The sequence below is a fragment of the Pleurodeles waltl genome, chromosome 9 (genome assembly GCF_031143425.1).
Source record: "Pleurodeles waltl isolate 20211129_DDA chromosome 9, aPleWal1.hap1.20221129, whole genome shotgun sequence".
Lineage (NCBI taxonomy): Eukaryota > Metazoa > Chordata > Amphibia > Caudata > Salamandridae > Pleurodeles > Pleurodeles waltl.
This window is the reverse complement of record NC_090448.1, coordinates 870672320-870693253: the sequence shown is the minus strand read 5'-3', so window position 1 is coordinate 870693253 and position 20934 is coordinate 870672320. Positions and strand designations below refer to the sequence as shown.

The 20934-nt window shown below is 46.4% G+C and overlaps 1 protein-coding gene across 13 annotated transcripts in view; it reads left to right on the top strand.

Moving 5' to 3' along the window:
* The window catches only part of FOXN3 (forkhead box N3), a 648650-nt gene that overhangs the window by 384537 nt on the left and 243179 nt on the right, over positions 1-20934 (top strand). For 3 of the 13 annotated variants that reach the window (XM_069208161.1, XM_069208159.1, XM_069208152.1), the window contains exon 1: positions 19731-19865. The exons of 6 other annotated variants lie outside the window; for them this stretch is intronic. Coding sequence is in view for 1 of the 7 variants with exons in the window: in XM_069208165.1 (XP_069064266.1) it covers positions 19605-19865 (261 nt within the window). In the remaining 6 variants the exon portion in view is untranslated. Of the gene's footprint in view, positions 1-17781; positions 18297-18520; positions 18558-18659; positions 19866-20934 lie in introns of those variants that run through there. 4 more of the 13 variants (XM_069208163.1, XM_069208154.1, XM_069208157.1 and 1 more) reach the window with 3 other exon arrangements.

Genomic DNA, 20934 nt, shown 5'->3' with positions numbered 1-20934 from the left:
GTGAGGGGTTTGAGACATTCCTGCCAAACAAAATCAGCTCCAAAAATAATCCTAGCAAAGGAAGTAGACACATGAAGCTTTTTGTTTAAGGTTGAGCCAAGGGCATTCCTAATTAATGTATGCATCATTCCATTGTCTCTGTTACACATGACCGTAACTTTTAATCAAGTGCACACAAATTGCACAACTTCCATAATCTGCTGGGTATTGCTAACAGTGAATGAGTGGAAACAAAATGTATATTGTGGCTCACAGAGAAACAAAATTATATTTTATATTGTGCTGATACAATGTGTGGCATCTGGGAGTCTCAGTGGTAATTGCTGAAGCCCAAGGTATCTTTCTGGGACAAGAAGTATTCTGGTGAATTGTTTTGGTGGGAGGTTGGGTTCTACTGGTCAAGCTCTGGGCTGTGCAACAGAAGGTGAACCTTTTAATCCTTTGTCATGGTTTGCTTGAATTCTGTGAATCTGTGTCATATGTTAGGCAGGACCTCAGAGGTTTCCTTAAGCACCTTTCGTAAACAAGATGAATCCAGAGTGCCATGCACACAAACCCGATGTCCTGAGACGTCACAGCCATGACCATAGGTTGACTTGTACCAGAAACCACTACATCTGCCAGCAGTCTCCCTCCAACTCAACACTTGATCAAGCACTTAACTTCTGGAGTGTTTGGCAGTTCAGTGTCCTTCCAAAGTGTGCCTGTGCTCCCTCACAGACTGCAACTAATATCTAACTTTCATGCCTCAAGTCAGTGTTGTCATCAAAACATCTGACACTTTCGACTCTTCCATAAGGTAATGCCTATGCTTCTTCTGCCACATTCATTAAAATTGGTCCTCACAGATGTAATAACGAACATCGGCTCTTGGAACAGAATTTATAGAGAACTTCAGTCTAACATTTGCCCAAACGTCCGAGAGACCAGACCAATACAAAGGGCATTATCCTTTTACTGAAACAACCAGACCAATTCAACCATCCATTAATGCTAATGTACTTGGTCCAGATCCGTGTTGTTCATAAAGAGTGACATTGATGTGCACCTAATTACCTCAGGAGACTTGCTTCCCTTCTAGGCAGCCACATTATAAAGGTCAGTATTCCAAAACAGACCACCTTTGATCTTGGAGAGAACCATCTTTACGGCACTCTGTAGCTGTAATGCTGTAGGACTGTATCTGAATTTGTGGACGTTTTACCTATTCTGGCAAACATGCAGTTTGCACCCCCAGTGACGACTGTTGTCTCCTTCTTGGCATCCTTTAAGATTTAATTGCAGGAAGATTACTCTAAAACTGAGAAGCAGTGTGTACATCATACAAAATAGCGAATGAAATTACTTTTGGTCATTTGCTCTTCTTTTATTTACTTAAGGAGGGTAAAAGGCTGATTCTATCTTGACAGGATTTTAGACTGAGATATTCATACATATATATATTGGGGTCTCGCCTACCAGACGGCTTGCATGGACCTCCTATGAACAAAACCAACAATAGAAAAAACTTATAATGGGTTTGGAGCACTGTTAAAATTGTTAACCCTTGGTCGGCTTTATTTCACATCCATTAGCTACCCTTCCTCTTCATATCCTTGCCCCTCCTATGGAGCACCATCTCTTTACATCCTTTTGATTGAATGACTTGTGTCCTCTCAGTGCTTGCTTTTTAAGGTACAACTTATTTCTTTTTCTTTCAGCATTCCACGCACATGTTTTCTAGCTCTCTCACTCGTGTGCCACTTCCTCCAACAAAGTCAGGCTCTCCTGTGTATTTTCTTATCCATTGCTTTCTTCACCCCTTTCTGGCTTTTCTTTATTTTCTTTTATTTTTGTCATTGTTTTTCTTCCCCAACCACGAGCACCTTTGTTGTTCCCTTTCCTCTGCCCCTGCCCACTCCTTGTTGCTTCCTCCAACCTTCCCACCCCCGCCCCCCCCACCTGCTCACACCATTCCTCGTGGTTTTCTAGTTTTTTTCCTAATGTTAAATGTGTTTTTTTAGGACCTGGCAGCTGCCATTTGCTGCTGGGCCACTCTGAAGGTCAAAATGCACATTTGTGTAAGTATTTTTTTTTTAATACACCAATCCATCTTGGATTAGTAAATAAAAAACAAAAGAAAATGCTCCTGTGTCATTCCATAGATGAGTGCATGTGTGATGAAGCATGCATTTGGATGCATCCTTACGCATGCATGCATGCATGCATGCATGCGTCTACAGAATAATGCAGCAGCATCACTGCGCTTTTTTTGTTATTTTGTTTTCAAATGCTCCACAGCATCAGCAAATTAACTTTTTAGAGATACTGCATAGCATCAGCAAAACACACTGGCAAAGCCAATAGGTCTTCAAACTCAAGGCCTATTGGGATTGCCAGTGTCTGCTAAACCGTGTCACCTATGGCAAAGGGTGTTTTTGGATGTTTTATTTTTCTTTGTGGCTTTCAACAATCTATCGAGATGAGTTCAAGTCCTTACAATTTTGAAGACCAAGTTTCTTGTTTCAAAAGAGGAAGGATTTTTCTGCATTTTTGGGCTAAAATTTTGATTTAGTTTCTCTTCCCTCTAGAACATTCTTGCCGCCTGTCGGGCATCATAGTAGTATAAAATTGCAGCGTTTGCCACAGAAATCTGATTCTGCATTTTTGCGTGCTGTGACGGGGAGTGTGTGCTTAGAACATCTATATCATCTCCAGACATCATTGATGTTGCAGATGTGGTCTACTTGTTAAGTTGCCAATTTCAGAACCAGGCCGCATTATTTTTAACCAATGATTCTTCAATTGTTGCGACATTAAGCAAATCGTATTATTTTAAAGTGTCTAGTACTCTTAGGGAAGGGAACAGCATTTTTTTAAAGCAGAACTTTAAACATTTACATTCAACTTGGCATTATTTATGGTTTACCCTCGGGTCTTGTGGTTTATTGGTCAGTATCTGGTGAAATATGCATAATTTATTAATTTCTGTAAATATTTTCCTAAGCATGGAAAGGCTCACAAAAACACCGGAAGTGTCACATTTCTTTAACAAGAATGAGAGGGTGAGATCTGTATTGCGTCACAGATAGGGTTTTCTCCCATCGCTCTTCTTATTCAGGATCATTGAAACGAGCAACCACTGGATGGCTTTATTGCCATGCTCATTTTCTTACTTCTTATTCGGTGGGTGTCCATGTGCCATTTTCTGCTTGTCTCTCCCCTGGTGCAACGCTTCTTTACCATCAAATTGCTTGGCTGACTTGCATCCTTTCACAGCTTACTTTTAGGGAAATCTATTTTTTTTCACTAATCAATATGTGAGATTGCATTTGTTTTCCAACTCTCTCCCTCAGTTGCTTTTCCCCTGCCCCATGTTTCTCTTACCCTTGGGTGCTCACCTAACCCTTACGCCCTCCATGTTTCTCTCTTCCTTGCATGCTTCTCTTCCCCCTGCAAAACGCAACCCTCTGAACATGTTGCTCTGCCTTCCTCATGTGCTTCTCCCCCTGAAATCACCCTTCCCCCCCCTGTGCTCTGTGATGTTATCTTCCTTGTGTCCTTCTCCTTTCCTCTCTCACTTGCTGTCTCACTCATTTGTTTCCCCCTCGTCCCCACCAGCAAAACACCCCTTGTACTGTGTTGCTGTCTCCCTCGTCTATTTTCCCATCCTGTTTCATGTTTCTCTCTCCCTTGTGTACTTATCCAATGTTTCATGTTCCTCTCAAACTCACGTGCTCCCTCCCTACAGACTCCCCTTCCACGTTCTGCGTTGCTCTCTCCCTTCTGTTCTTCTCTCCTGCAACAACCCCACCCACCCTGTGCTCATTGTTTCTCTCTCCTTTGTGTACGTATCCAAAGCTTCATGTTGCTCTCAAACTCATGTGCTCCCTCCCTACAAACTCCCCTTCCACGTTCTGTGTTGCTCTCTCCCCTTCTCTCCTGCAACAACCCCACCCACCCAGTGATCAATGTGTCTCTCCCTCGTGTGCTTTCTCTCACACAACCCCCATCTTTCTAATCCAAAAAGCATTGGCAAAGCCAGTGTGTCTAAAAGGCAAGACATAACGCTTTTACCAGTGTGGGTTTATCAGCTCACATTCCCATAGTATCTTGGTTGGCAGTACCTTTTGTAGAGTACCGTATGAGGTATCTGATCTGGGATGCTAAGGGTGTTACATAGTGTATGAGGTATCAAAATATGAGGAATCATAGCAACTGTTCTAAGGTCTGGACTTTTCGTATGAGATATCACAGTCACTGTGCTTAAAAAAAGGACTGACGTCCTATAAAATGGATCGGGATAGTAAGGTGAAAGCAGGATTTAGTGGATACAGTATGAGAGCAGGAACGCGGAAGCCCTTGACAGAGAGGAAACTGCACAAAAGGATTTCTTTCTAAAGTACAACAGCTAGAACATTAAAGTGAATCTTTCCCTAGAGGTAACAACGCAGCAGTGCTTTGTTGACAGGCTGGCTGCCTGACTTGCCTCTCCTACATTGCACATGGTGTATAGGATGGTCAGAAACTTTGAAGAAGGGCAAACAAAGCACGTTCTGGAGAGATCAAAGAAAGGCAAAGAAATTGATGGCCAGGCAAATGAAAAGCACTGTGGCCCAATATCATATTATTTTAGCAACTGTACTAGAATACAAATTCACACATTTATAAATATAGAGCTAAGATCACATCTTGTGATATTACAACAGTACCATGATTTAACCTGAGAAAACACTGACTACAGCCTAACACATTGAATACCACAATGATTTTGCACAAGGAAACAAAGTTGCTAGTTGTCACAAGGCCTCTTTAATGTGCCTTTAAGTCATTGCACAAACTTGGTAGTTTCCATCCTGGCTTTGGTTAGATATATTTTAAAGCAAACAAGAATAAAAACTTCTTCAGGACTATCATATATGTGAATCTTCCATGCATAAAGTAAAACATATTCAAATATACCTACAAAATAAAGAAGCTTGTTAGTAACAACACTTAACTTACATTGCATCAAAATACAAATGACATATATCACATCCATATATAATATTAATCTCAAAACGATTTCTAAATCTTGTTAAAAAGGGTGTTTTCTTTCAAAACAGAAACATACATATACATATTCAACCAAACAGTGCATTTATACTATATAAAAAATGTTTCTAACATCAAAACACTTTTTGACAAAACCATATACATCTTCCAATTTTCAGCGGTATCAATTGCCCATCCATAGCTTCTTCACTCCAAAATCTCCTCACTACTCATTCAATCCATCAATTCCCATTGCAAAGACTTCAATTAATTCACTGACCTTTGTCAAGGTCATATCTAACAAATCCATATTGCTTTATATAAAAACTCTCCCTCGCCTCATAATAAGGTTGATAATATATATGGGTACCTAACAAATATGAATCTCCCGTTGCCGATCACAATGGGTTCAACCCAGCTACACTACATTCGAAGTCCAGGATAGGAGTATGAACAAGTATTGTAATAATGCTTGTACAAATCACCTCTACCACTTCCATTTTCGTGGAGCTCTTTAATATTTCTTTCTCTCACCTCTGCTTAATGTAGCATCACTATAAAGTCATCATTCCTGGGGCATTTTTGTATCCGTATACTCAAAAACAAATGTAACAGTGCACCATATTTCGAGGTCATCAAACCATCACTTCTGGGCAAATGATGTATTTACAAGCTGTAAAAACAGAAGACCCAGTTAAATATAAATATATTACTAAAGTCCCCTCACTCATGCCCTGAAGTCAAAACAAAATACCTTAAAATCGGTAGGTCATGATTACATCCTCCTATACAAGGAATACACCCTTAAGGGAAAGATGCCAATCTCCCTTCATTTATTCTATTCTTCGATTGTGGTTATATAGAACCACCCTCAAACCTCTCTAATTACAAAAAAACAAATAAAAGCGTTTTACACTGCCATCTTTGCAACCGCCCCTTATTTTTGTTCCCTATTAGGAGGGAGGACCTAACGCTTGCCAAAAACTCCTGTATTTCTCCCAGATGTGTCACTTCTGAAGGCCCCTTTAGAAAATGTCCTCACCGTCTACATATATTGAAAGCCAAAAATGTTTTCACCTGTGATTGCTGGAGACACATTTCCTCATTTTTCCGTAGGAAGAGTAACCTTTCACCTCTCAAATCTGATCATCTCCGCTATCTTGGAGCAGGGTAAAGTTTCAATAAAAATGTCTTTTAATAAATATTAGATACAAAAAAATTCTACAAAGATGGAAACTAACATTGAAACACACATTCATATGTGTGTATATATATATATATAAAGTCCTCTGCTACCTCCAACATAAGGAAAGCCCTCCCTCCAAGATGTTTAGTCCACACCAGTTTATTGATCCGGCTGACACGTTTAGACCTAACGGTCTTTGTCAAAGTCACATAACAAAATGAAAGTGCCCAAACACCTTCTAAAACAGATCATCATAGACATAGTAGACAGACTACAAAAAGTCACACACAATATTGGGTATTGCTGATGTACACATAAATAACCTATAAACAGGAAATCAAAACGGAGCAACGGTTGTGTACATGTACAACATATGGTTGTCACTTCACGTCAAAGCAGTTACTCTGCGGGGGCAGTGCAGAACCCCCTGTATATTATTGAATCAAAGCCACAAGAACGTGGCATGCCCCTGAGACCTGGCCCACCCAGAGGCTTTATTAAAACAAGCGTGGGAGACTGGGCTTGTTTTTTTTAATTTTTTTATTATTTTGCCACAAATTTGCAACATTGTCACAAGTTAATGGCAAAAAAAAAATCAAAAAGTTATTTTTTGCCCTGGCAGGGTCCCTCTGGGACACCAGCAACAGAGCTAAGGGGTCACAGCGTCCCTACTCGGGCTTCTTTTTTTTTGTTCTAGGGACTTGGCTGAAGCCGACTCCTAAGGTGGCTGCCAACACTTCCTGCTTGAACTGTTGGCAGCCAATCAAAGCTCTGCAGATCTCTGCACGTGCTCTTATTCTTGAAGTCGCCGAGGAGGATCCGCGGCCCTAGATATACAAATTTGGATTTCCTTTCATTTCTCTTAAACATCGTAACAGATTTACACCTTTCTGCCAAATATAGGACAATTCCGTCCAGTGGTTTGGGCTGTAGTTGTGTTCAAAACTCCTATGGGAAACATGGGAACCTCACCCCCCCCCCCCCCCCTTTTCTCTGCCCCACTTGACAGATCACCCCAAAAACTTTCCATGCACAATATTAATCACCGGCACACTTTTTGTGGGCAATTTTGTGAAGTCAGCAATTGGTGCCAGAGATATATGGAAGTCAAAAACCACTTTATCTGTGGAAACAATATCTTAATTTCTACCTACCTACTGGCAACTGCCAATGGGTAATATGTATATATAAAAATCAGGGCCACTGGAATTATTCAGTTGTGTGGCGATTTTCCCATAATTACAGTTTTGCTGCATTTGCCACATAGTCCATCATCTACCACATAATCTGGAGATTTCAACTAAAAAAAAAAAAATTCAAGCTCAAATGGTTCAAAAGTTATTAAAAATGCAGTGACATTGTTGCATCAAAGTGAAAGGTTACTGATCGAATAGTCACCTATTTGTTGCTTATTGCTATATTTGGGTGTTAAGCTGGTACTAATGAGGAGCAACTAATGCCCGGACAGTGTTATCAATTTTAAATATGATGAAATAATGAAGTAATGCTATTACAAAATGTGCTGCATTGTGATGCATAATTTGACTCTTCTTTTTGCATAATTTTCTCAAGCTTGATGCATAATTTTGCCCTCTTGCTGCAAAATTCAAGAGGCCCTTTATATATATATATACATGCTCTCCTCACTCCTTCAAGGAAGACAGCACTTTGTTTGCCTGCTACCAAATGTGTAATCCATCAGCATCATTACAGGGAAACAGAACACATTTCGTCAAAAGCTTGCCTTTATCAAGGTTGATAGAAGATTCAGTTTTATACGATTTCTCCAAGGCAACCAGCAGTGTCCCAGTCTAAATCCTGCATGTAATAGCATAGGGCTAGGGAGATTACAGTTTTTTTGTTTTTTTAGACTGTATTTATTCTGATTCTGACTGATTGTAGGCACCATGACCACACCTTATCTGGTATATCTATAGCCCAGGTTGTCCTTCACCAATCTCTCAAAGAGATAGCCTCCCTGGTGCAATGCCACCACAATGTGGTTTACAGGTATGTGACAGCTTTGTGAAAATTCCCTATAGTCGGGACCAAAGCCAACAGAGCTGCCAGTGGTGATGTTTCCCATCTGAGCCATATTTCTTTCTCATCACGCTCCCAAGGGCAGAGCAGAGCGAAAACTGTTCTGGGCCAAGTCCATATTATAAGGATAGGTCCTTAAAGACATGGAGACCCTCCTCCAACATCACATCTGCCCATGTACTAATCCCCACTTCCTCCGTATCCCAGGTTCTATATGTCACTCACAAACCCACATATTCCGGCATTGCTCATAATGGATGACTAGGGCCCTGTAGCATGCATCATCAACCACTACAGACGTACCACCTCCACGTGTGTGGCCACTCATAGCAGTACACCATCTGAGGCTGTGGCACCCTGTGGCAGTGGTTGGTTTTTCTGTAGCACATTTGAGTGTTTCAGCTGCGGAATAGGAGCCGGCCATTGCAGCTGGGCCACAGTGTAATACCACTCATAATTCGGTGCACCCAAACAACCCTCTTGCAGCGGTGCATAAAGCTTGCTGATGGTTACTCTGTCCATCAGCAACCCCTTCAATTCCCTAAAGAAGGACTTCCTCAGGATAAACGGGAGGGCCACAAAGAAGTACAGCCATATGGGCAGCACTAGCATTTCAGAGGCGGCAGTCGGCCCATCGGCGACAACTGTAAGTTGGTCCAGAAGGGGAGCGACCAACGAACAGACGACACTGCTTACCGAGGTTTTCCCCCAAACAAGGCAGCCTCTGAGTGGTACACTTGAGCTCCCAGGTATTTAATAGTATCAAACTACCATGGTAGCCCAGCTTCCATAAGAACTTCCTTCTGCATATCCGTCAGGGGTGTTAAAGGGAACAGGCAGGACTTATTCCAGTTAATCCAGAGTCCCGATATACTCCGAAAGTTCCCCAGCACCGACTTAACTCCAGGCAGCGAAGATAGGTCCCCTCTGAGGTACACAAGTGCATTTTCGGCGTAAAGGGAAATAATCTGTGGCTGCCCCATCATTTGCAGGCCCCATTGTTGCGCCTTACTCCGCAGCAGACATGCCAGAAGTTCCATTGTTAGGGCAAACAACAACTGGGACAGCAGACTCCCTTGCCTTGTCCCCATGGGAAGTATATAGTAGCTCCACCCATTTGATAGAGTGGGCCCAGTTCCATGCGCCTCAAACCTGCCATTAGTTAGTGTTATCTGAGCATATCGAAACCCTTTTAGACGTCCAGGAATGCCACCCATACCACCATCTCTGTTTGCCTTGCCCAGTTCGTAGTGTGGGATAGTCATCTCAGATTAAGAAACGCGTTCCTCCCCCGTATAAAACCATTCTGGTTGTGGTGCACCAATTTCCCCACAGGTCTGACAATCGAGTGCCCAAGATCTTACCTAGACCCTTGTAGTCTACATTAAGCAATAAAACGGGATGGTAAGATGTCACAATCAGGGGGTCCCGGCTGGGTTTGGGCAGCACAACTATCACTGTCTCCCTCATGGAGGATGCATGATGCCCCTTGGTCATCGCCTCCTTGTAGACTTTAAGTAATTTGGGTGCCAGTGTAATCCGATAAGAGGCGTAAAACTTGATCGCAAACACATCAGTGCCCAGAACCTTCTCCATTGCCATGTGCGTGAGATCACTTCTTTTATTTCATCCAAGGTCAGTAGGCTGGCTAGATCTTGCCACTAGAGGATATTAGGAGAGGGAACCTGTATCCCCTTCAGGTATTTTGTAGCCTCTTTCATTGTTACCTATGCATCTTCCCTATATAACCCTGTATAATAATTGGAAAAAGCAGCATTGGTCTTGGTCTGTGAAGTTACCACCCCCCACGCCCAGACAGAGAGCTGCAATCAGACAGCTTGTTCATTCCGCTCGGAGAAACCAAGCCAGGATTCAGTCAGCTGCATCTCCCTGTTCATATTGCCGCTGGAGGTAAGACTTATTCCTTATGTAAGTCTGTTAACGTCAGATAATTGGCGCTGTTGCCCACACTACTTTTTTCAAGTACCCTGATGCAGTCTTCCGCAGCAAGCACTTCCGCTGTCATGCCTTTTCAGCACTCCATACACCGTTGTTATGCACAGCCTTTTCAGGACCACTTTGAATGCGTACCATTCAATAAGCACTCCCAACTCAGTCCCCTCATTTCCTCGAAGTAATGTTCGATGTCTTTACCTTTTTTGGTGGTGAAGTAAGTATTGTCTACCTGGGTCTAACTCACTTGAATGATATCAGTAAGGGGTTATGATCTGAAATAGTATGCCCCAAAAATTCTTCATGTGTGCACTGTGAAATCAGAGTAGTGGAGTCGAACACCATGTCTAACCAGCAATGGAGTGCATGTACCTGTGAGTAATGGAAGTATCCCCTGTCTGAGGGGTACAATAATCTCCAAAGGTTCCCTAACAGCATGTAAAGCGCCTATGTAAGCTGGGGAGATAACCATGGCTGTCTGCGTTCCCGGAAGAGGAGGAGCAGACCTATTTGACCTCAAGTCCATTACCCCATGAAATTTCTGCACCAAATTGTGTGGTCTGCCAGATCTACCAATAGCGTGGGTGTCAGGGTTGCATAAAAGGTTGCCCGTCCAATACTGGGAGCATACACCACCACTAATGTTAAAGGTAGCCCATCTGGCATACACCCCATGGTCATGTCATAACCCTCGGGATCTATGAAGGTGTGGGCGGTGGTGAAGGGAACGCCTGGGGCCACCCATACAAACACTCCCCGAGCATAACCTGAAAAAGTTGTGCCAAAAGCACTGTCCCGTCAGTGTCTACATAATTCAGTGAGATCTGCTGCTGTGAGTTGTGCCTCTTGTAGACATGCAAAGTGTGCTCCTTCCTCCGCAGGTAGGCATAGACCCATAGGCGTTTAACAAAGGAACCCATGCCTCCTGTATTCCACAACCGATCCAGGGGAGCCAGTCTTCTCCAGTTCCTCCACCACCTGTGCACTCTCTTGCGCTGCCTGTTCCTTACTTGGTCAGGCTGACGATCTGCAGGCCATGCTGCGTCTATTCCGCACTGCCTTCCATCCCCCTCTGACCTCCAGAGGGTCTAAGGGCAGGTGTTCCCCCTGGACACCAGCCTGTCCCAGGTCTGTTGGGCTAACTATAAGGTGAATGCTAGGTTGCCCTCCAGGACCTTGAATTTGTCTGGAAACATCAAGGCATATTTAAGCTCCATATGTCTTAGTTTCTGTTTATCTGAGTAGTATGAGGCCTTCTTTTTCTGCACATCTGTTTTGTAATCAGGGAAGATCATGACCACCTGATTCTCCACCTGCCATGGGCCTTTTGCGTGGGCAATCTGTAGGATGTTATCCCTATCGCAATAGTTAAAAGGTCATGCCACTATCGGGCGCATGGGTGACCTTGGCAGGGGCGGTCAGTTCAGCACTCGGCATGCCCATTCCACAGAGAAGATTGAGGTTTACCCTCCCAGTACCGTCTGCGTCAGCTAGTGTTCCAAGTAAAGGTTCATACTTGACCCTCCAACTGTTCAGGCAGTCCCACCACTCTGATATTGTTGCAGCAGGATCTACTCTCCCCATCGTCCGCTCTCCGACATATTAGGTCCACTTCTTGTTGGCCATAATCTTCATTTGCGTTGTTGACAACGCTGGCTGTAGTTTCGAGATAGTGGTCTCCTGTGTGCATACCCTTGCCTTAAGCTTGTGTGCCTCATGCATGTGCCCCATATCCATAATCAATGTGTCTAGTTTAGGCTCCAGTGATGTCTTCAGATTTTGCACACCGGAGAGTAGTTCCAGGAATTTGCACAGAGGGGTGGGACGCACCTCAAGCGGGGAAGGGGGCCACTCTAGGGCCTTTCTGTCATACCATCATTTCGTCACTAGTGGCCAGCCAGTAAAGTAACTTTCCTGATTTATCTCCTGATTCGTGGATCAACGAATGGTAAACTGGTGCCAGGCAATCCACCCCTTTAAAGAGTTCCCTCTGTAGGGTCTTGTCACACCTGTAGGCCACGGGTGCCTTGGTGCCCTATGCAGCAGTCTCGCTGGGGAACCAACCCGCTGTCAGTGCTCTTAGGATTGTGATCTCCGTCTGGTGGGACGCTCGCCGTCCGATGAACAGGGATTGGCCGCAGGTGCACAACCACCCCAGAACCCAATTAGCAGTGTCTCGACTGTCTCTCAAGGGCGATGGCACGGAGCCTCTCACGGTGGAGCAATGGTATTCATAACAGGTCCCTCAAAGCACTCACTGGTCAGTCTCTTATTATACAGTGTTTGTGGTCCCTCCTCAAGATCGTGCCACTGCATGTTCGCCCTTGGGGACCCATGGCCAGCTCAGTAGGTCACATATTCCGCAGCCCTCGTCTGATCCACCTCGCACTGCAATGCGCAGGGATCTCCATTCTTCCCTCGATGTCTGGGCAGATACCTTAAGCCCCCCTCAGATTCACCCATGTCTTCCCCCACCTCCAGCTCCTCCGCTTCTGACACATCTGCCAGGTCTTGCCAGGGTGTTCATGTTCCTGCATTGCAGTGGATGAAGGGGGAGGGGAATACGCAGTTTGAAGATGAGACCAATATGAAAGTCACTATGCAGATGCCACCATCTGGCGGGGCTTTGACTGCTCCGCCCAGGGCCTCAGACCTGGTCTTCAAGAGCTTTCCGCTGACACGCAGGGGAACGGTGGACAAGCACTCCACGGAAGCCTGTCTCTCCAGGCCCAACCCTACCCCACAACTAGGAAAGCAGCACCAGGAAATAGGATCGTCTGTGGAGCACTCCTGGTGCCCCCTCTCACCTCCAGGTGCCGCCACATCCTGTGCGTTCGTCCCTGCAGAGTTCCAAGTTCGTGTAGACTTCTTTGATGATGTCTCTGAACTTGTACGAGACATTGACTTTTATGGCATAAATGTTCATTTTTTAGCATACACTGGTGTCTCCTTAAATGTGATGACTAGAGCTGATTTCACCAAGCCTCGCAGTGACATCTCAAACCTACCACACATCATCATATATTCATGGCGCTCAATCCAGCCAATTGCCTGCAGAGGCTACTTCAAGTGGCTCTCACTACCACAAATAATAGAAATGTTGGAAAACCTCTGTTGTGGTTAAGTTGTTCCCAAATTTAAGTTGTTCTGAAACTTAAATTTATTAACTTGATCCCTTGATTTATTGAGCTTGATTAGGAAGAGGCAAATACGACTGCACATGGACTAAGAAATAAAGCCTATGGCGCAGCATCTCAGAGGCATTCACTGTAACAGGTATGTACATATAGAGGCCAAAATAAATCAACTTCCACAACACATTCTCGAGTGTGTGTCTGGCCCACTTCTTGGGTGTCCGTTCCTGTTTTCAGTCCCAAATTTCACAAATTCACGTTCACGTGGACATGCAGCAATTCAGTCTGGCAATTAAAACACAGTGTCAAACACTGTGGAAGATTATCTGTTACTTGGCAAGACAGAACAAATCTAGAGCAAAAAGTCACAGGGTATTTTGCAGGTCGCACAGCAGGACCTTGTACTCGCTGCTGTGACGTAACTCATTGAACTGCAATGAAGGAAATAGCTTGAAAGCATCAAGACGGGAGTATAAATAGTGGGGTCTGAAAGAAACTAAAGCTTTTCTCGGTGTGTATGGTGAACTGGCACCACGCTGGCCATGCTGTTTCCTGTGAGGCACATTCCCAGTAAGCCCAAGTGCCCTGCAACTGGAACTAGTTGCACTGGCCCACGAGGGCATTGAGGCATAATGGCCGCCAAATAAACTACGCCAGAAAATGTGGTTACCTTTCTTTGATCAGCTGTTTGAGAAGATGTTTTGATTGGTGCACGTCGGGGACGTGCACCATATGTCTCATTACCAAAGAGAGTGGGAAGAAGTAGCAATAGATTTTTTATGGCTTAACATTTTAGATCCCTACCAAATAGTAGTAATGGATGAGTATTCCAGAGCCCTGAAGCAGTACCTTTATTGAATACTGCTGCAGATGTGCTTGGTCTAGATTTGCACAGAATTGTTTTGGCAAATGGCATACCGATTGCCTGAGCTTTTTGTGTCCTGAAAGGGAGGACATAGTATTGCCGTGAGCAGCACAAGGGGACTTCTGCATGTCCTCCTCATGCACGTCAAAAGTGGAGGTTTGGGTTATCCAGAAGTCAGCACCGAACTAACTGACAAATCGGCTTTTCCTCCAGCTGCTCCAAAAGTGAACTACAAGACTTGCTTTTTACTGCTGCCACCTTGTTTATGAATTTGCAACACACACTCTTGTCAGGGTGGGCATGACAGTGCCAGTTGCAACCTGAGCCAGTCTCTGGCTCACTAATTCTCTCACTGACCACACAGTTTTTGGCCATTATTGTGGCAGGCTTTGCTGGCACCAAGATGCCCTGTAGCATGGCAGATTCCCACATGAGAGCCCAGTTCATGCTAGATTAGGATAACAGATCAGAGCAACTGACTTGACCCCAAAACATGTCCTTTGAGATGGAAAAGAACCTGCCAAGTGTCAGGGCATAGGAGGGGCACCTGTTCACGAAGCAGACAGAACCACTAGAAGATAAGAGTTGAAAGTCGGCGTTGCCACCAGAGACTCTTCCATGAAGGTGGAGGTGAAATGCTACTGCAGCCCAAAGGGGAGATAGAATGGAACTGTGAGCTACACTGGTATGAAAAGTGGTGACTGTACTAGTGTAAAGATGTACAGTAATAAAAACAAAAATGCATGAAACAGAAAGTGCTACAAGTGTGCACAGTGCTTCCCCCAATTTCTTCCATAATTCCGAGGAAGGCCACATTGGATGTCAATTCAATGGGTTGCCCTACCAAGGGGATGGATTGTTAGACCCACTTCCAATGTGGCTGGATATTGGGGCATTCCCAAATCATGTGCATTGGGGTGCTCCTTGAGGCTCGACCTCTAGGCAGTGTGAGAAGAGCTCATTCCCCATCTTCCGCCACCTCACCCGGTTGTAATCTAGTCAGTGAAAGCAATAGAAACTGAACAAGCCAGAGTCAGTTTGAAATTGCATGTGAACAAAGAGCCATCTTGGCTTCCCACCACTCGTCATTTGGACCCAGATCTGCCTCTCAGCTAGTGCATAGGTGGACCATCGAATCTGGGGCATTAGCGACCAGTGAGTGGTATAGTTGTGATGTGCAACCTCTAACATCAATCTGGCCTCCAGAGGGTTAAATTCTGGTAGGTGAGTCAGCTGGCCATGGAGAATGGTCATGCATGTGTCCTATTTGGAATTCTGAAGAATTAGGATTTTTTTCAGCTGATATTCTTCCTGAAGATGTTTTAAGGTTTTCATGTGTTTCCTGCACCATATTTCTCCCCAATGTAGCCCCATCCCTTAAAGTCAAGTGACCTGGGAGTGGAGGACAGCCAGTCACGAAACCAGAGAGGGGTCCTTTGTGTAGCCTTATTGTGACAACCAATGTAGCACAGTGTCTTGTGATCGGCAGTCAGTGTTAATATTGTAACTGTGGGGAGACTGTTGGGGATCCTTCACAGGCACAGATGTGTCAAAGGACCTGCCCCTTGAAGGAGTCTGGTTCCAATAGATGGGCAGGGTCATCCCTATTCCCCCAACTAGCCATCCATTGACGGTGGTGTGGCAAGCCACCCAGTAGAAAAGTTGAGTATCTGCTATATCAAAGTTGCTCTCATAAGTCAACTTTGTGCATTTGATCATGGAGACTCCGGGTTGTGTGTCCATCCACAGGAACTCCTTGAATTAGGCCCTTAAGTTATTGAAGAAGGTCTGTCGGATAATCTACTGGAAGCGTTATAGCAGTACAAGAGTTTGGGAAAGCAACTATCTTGATCAGTGCCCGTTATTGATAAAAGAAGAGTCTTCCACCTACACATTATTGATAGAGAAGAGTCTTCCGCTTACGTAAATCTTTGTTAATTTTGGCCATCAGGGGAGGAATATTGAGAGCCATGCTAGCTGTGAGTGCCTCATGTGCAGTGTACTCGAATCTTTCTGTATGGCTCTGAAGGTGCGGTTGCCATGTCATCCACCCTGTTGCCCCTTTGAGCGGCACCAGCACTGATTTGTTCTGTTTAACCTGCAGGCTGGCATCAGCATCGTATAAATTTATTATTTGTATTATGCGAGGTCCTACTGAGTGAAGGTCTCAGAGAAAGAGGAGAACCCTATGCAGTTAAAAGCTTTTTTCGAAGTCTAACAGGAAAAGAGCACTGGGGGAAATGAGCATTTGGGGAGGGAGGGGGGGGGGGAGCAATCAGTTCCTGCTCTCTGGTCAAGATCAAATGTAACCTCCTGAGACATTACAGAGTACTTTAGTCCAGCATAAACCCAATTTGTTTTTGATGGACCAGGGAGTGTATGATTGATACCGGTCTGTTAGCCAGTGTTATTGCGAGAAGTTTGTTTTCTGCGTTAATGAGTGAAATCCGATGATATTATGTACATTTTTGGGGGGTTTACGTGGTTTGGAAATTGAGCACTATTGTGGCCCGGTGCAAAATGTCTGGGAAGAAGACAGATCTGGGTCACCTCTTTAAATAGAGATTGTTGGTAGCCGGTGATCAGGCCTGGAACTTTTTAAAGAATTCCACTGAGAAGCTGTTGGGGCTCAGGACTTTTCCCATATTGTAGTTCCAGTGGTGCTTCCACAACTTCCTTAATCGTTATGGGTAGGTCCAGAGCATATTGATCCGAGGGTTGCAATTATCTGACCGAAAGGACCGAGATGAGCGGGTTATTCAGCTCCGCCATGGACAGCATGTGCTTTGCATACGGGGATCTGTAATGAGATGCGAAGGTGATACTATGCCCTTGGTGACCGAGATTACGCCCCCTAATGTTCTTCGGGATCCTGCAGTGAGAGTGATCCTTGGGATCGCTCTACCTGCAGCCCCACTAGTGGCCAGCCAGTAAAGTAACTTTCCTGATTTATCTCCTGATTCGTGGATCCTACTTTGAAAGGCCATCCACAGGTGTCTAGCTGCAGCGCTTCGGCGCCTCGTCAGGGGGTAGTAAGCGCTATATAAATACTATTACAATACAATACAATAAAATCTAGTGTGATGTCTCAATACCGGGCTCTGAAACTCACCAACTGTTGGGGGACAAGTAGAACAGTAGACGCTACAGATTCATCTCTGAGCTAACCCATCACTACCTCACTGACAGCCTTCCAATCCGAACTGAAAACCCTTTTATTTGAAAAGCATTTCATGTATTTTCTTCCCACTAACTTCTCTCTCTAAGACCTGTATTCTACACTGATCCTTGCTTTGAGGCTGACCCCTCTACCTCGGTCTTGCATTATATTTTATTTACCTTTGTATCTACCTACATCTTGTTAACTCGGTATTTAAAACTGATGTAATTTACTATTCCCTCGCAATGTTCTGTTTCGGTAATGTCCGTGCTGTATCAGTTCATAAATAAACAAGCCGTATATATTTCCACAGTACCTTGCGGAAGGATGCACGGCGTGTTCCGCTGTCTGCCAGCAGAGGGCGCCGGGTGGCTTCCTCTCTCTTTCCCCCACCCTCAAGAATTACAGCAACTGTCTGGGTAGTATTTTCTTGGGTGTGTGTCTGTGTTCAAGGCACGCGGGAGTTGGGAAGAGATAAAGGGACCATTTGTTTGGCTCAAGGCTAAGCCATTTTTTGGTGTTTTCTTTCAAAAGACAGACTTCGCAGCGCAACAGTGGGCGTGGTTTACAACTCTGAGGGCAAGTTGGGAGTCGTGCCTGGAGCACAAATGGTCAGGCGATAAGCACCCCGGCTTTATCTGGAACATGCGGCGGCCTTGCAGAGTCCCGGGAGGGGCAGGCATGGACCCATGACGTGTGTTTTCTTTCCCGCGTGAAGGCTCCAGTCCTCCAGCTGCCCTGTCGCCAGAATGCCACCAGGACTAGTGACTCTTCCTTCGGGAGCCAGCCCGATAGAAAGCCCCCGGGCCCCCAGAAAGCTGGAACATGGACCGTTTTCCGGGGGGCAGTAAGAGGTGCGTTAGTTCTGGGAGGCGCCTGCCGCAGCTGCTTCGGACACGGGGATAGACGGGGCTCGGTCTTCAGCGGACGCGCACCATCTCAGGAGTAAGTGACGTGGCCTCACGCTGGGACCCAGAGCCGGTTTATTTCGTGGGCCGAGAAGTTTGCATTCTCCGCCCCGTGGCTCCAGGCTCAGACTGGGGGAGGGGGCGTCGTGCTGTACAGTCAGTGCTTCTGAAGCTGAGCCAGGAGGCTTGCGGTGGGTGGGTGGGGGGGTCATGCGTACACTGCAGGGGGTGGATTGCGGGTGTGGCCTGTGCAATTTGTCCGTGGATGGCTGCCGAGGAGGGTGTTTGTAGTGGAGAGGTAGGAGGGATTACTGTACCAGAGTTCAGGAGTGAGAGGTCACTGGGTGTAGAAGGATGTAGCGCTCGCATGTCGGGAGGCTGATTGGTTTGTGGATGAGGGTGTTGGGAGCCGAGGGACGGTGGAGTTTACAAGGGGAAACAGGGTTTATAGAGAGGGTGGTCGGCAGAGAGGTCAGGGTTGGGAGGTATGTAAGGGTTTGGATGGGCGAAGGTGCAGGGCTCTGAGAAGCTACTGGGCTCGAGGGCCATATGGGGTACACTCGGTGAGGTGGTTTGTAGTCTTTTTTGTAGGGTGCAGGCTTTGTTGATGGGGACGCTGGGGGTGGTGTCTTGGGATGGGGCCTCTGAGATTCAGCTGGGGATTGTGGATGGTAAATTCACTACAGCACCCAGAATAAATTAGGTTCTCACATCAAAGCCCAGGACATACAGTGAGGCGGACACTGAGTACATTAATGGGACAGTGGGATTCCTCTTGGTCCCTCACCATTGGCTCTTCCTTCAGAGCACTCTAAGCTGCCCCTCGGGCTTTGACTCCTCCCTCCATTACATGTGAGCTCCTCTCCGTGACTTCTGTCTCCCCCTTGCTTCTCATTCAGCTGTGAGCCTTTCCGTTTACACCCACACAGTACCCCTTCCGAGGGCCCTTAACACTGTGTCCCCCGCTCTGACTTCATCCCCTGATCTTCAGACTTTGTCGTTGTTTGAGACATTTGAATGAACAGCCTCATCTTTAGCCGCACGGTCGAGCACTCCGTGTGACCCTCGCCAGCCCCGCTCTTCGCGCACACTGTTGTTTCACTCTGCTCACTGCACTTAAATGTTACCCAGTCGGATCCCACTTCCTGCGCCCCAGAGTTCCCCTGTCACACTCTCTGCCTAGTTCCGCACTTCTGCGCCCCCTTTCCAGCCCTCTATCCTCTCCTTCCATCCACCCGACCTTCTTGTACAGTCTCTGCTCTCTCCCCGCAGCCTCTGCTGACGCCCAGCCCACGCTGTCTCTCTCCCTCCTCTCCCCTCCCTCCCCCTCTCTCGCTCCCTGGTCATGTGCTGCCTTTTTGTTTGCAGTGGAAACAATTTCTCTCCTCCCGTAGCCCAGGCTGGAGGGAAGGAAGCCCTGTGTGCTGGCTCTGCAGAACAGGGCAGGGAGCCCTGGAGGGGAGGACCGAGGCGTCGCCCCCGCCCCGAGCAGCCCCTCTCTGCCCCCTCCACCCCTGGGGCTCCGGGAGCATGCAGGGCAGGAAACTTTTCACTGTCCTGGGGGGAAGCCGGAGCCTCTGACCCCTCCCCCTCCTTCCACTGCCAGGTAAGTTTCTGTTGATTTTTGTACTGCCTAGAGGGGTCTTTAACCGGCCATAAAGTGCACTTGTGCTCATGCATGCAGTGTGGGTTGTTGTGGGCACCATCCGCGGGTGCGCTCGGCCATGCATTGCTGTGCAGTCCTGGAGGGTAGGGGGAGGGGGCGACTTTCTGTCTCTTCTGTTACATGGCGAGGTCGGGCTGTGTTACAAAATACACTTTTTGCCAGGATGTTGTCCGTATGACACTGCTCTGGGCACTGACTGCGCGCTCTGGACTGCTGCAGACTGTTCTGAGCACACATTCGCTGACCGTCACAGATGACGGAGAGTGTCTCCTTTTCTACATGCTGCCGTCTCTGATCACGTCGTGTAGGTTGTGACTCTCGTGTCGTGACTGAGGGGGCTTGTCCTATCATGCTGCGGAGTGCCCGGTACTGGCTGCCTGGCGCTGTGCTGTGCAGCGTGTCTCGCAGTATGTTTGTCCTGGCTGCCTACGGTGCCTGACTTGGGTTTTGTGGATGACTGACTGTGTGGCTGCACAAGTTCTACAGTGTTCTGATTGCGGGGAGTGCTGACTGTGCATTAGGTTGTCTGGCCTTGGGCTGCGCACACATTGTGAAGGGTGCTGCCGGCGTTCTGGCCGTGTGATTGTGTGTACACACGTCGTGCAGTGTTGATTGTGTATCATGCTGACTGCGCCGTGGATTGCGTGGCCAAGGCTGCGCACGCATTGTAAAGGGTGCCGCTCGTGTTCTGATCTGCACACATTGTGGAGTGTCTTGACTGCCTCGGATTGCGGGAGTGCTTAGATTGTGCGGTACTGGAGGTGCACACGTTGTGCACGGCTCTGACACTCTAACCAGTGAGGCCAGACAGGCTTCCGTGCAGGACAGCTGTCAGTCACAGATTGTCAGCCACAGCAGCGGTGCGGCCGTTTCAAAAACAAGAAGTTGGTTTTGAGTGGGTTGGGCCAGTAGGCAGGGTTAGGACATGGCAGCGGCTACGGAGGCATGCCACTAATGGCACTGCATAAGAGCACTAGTCAGTCTCCTAGCAACAGCCCGACTGACTCGG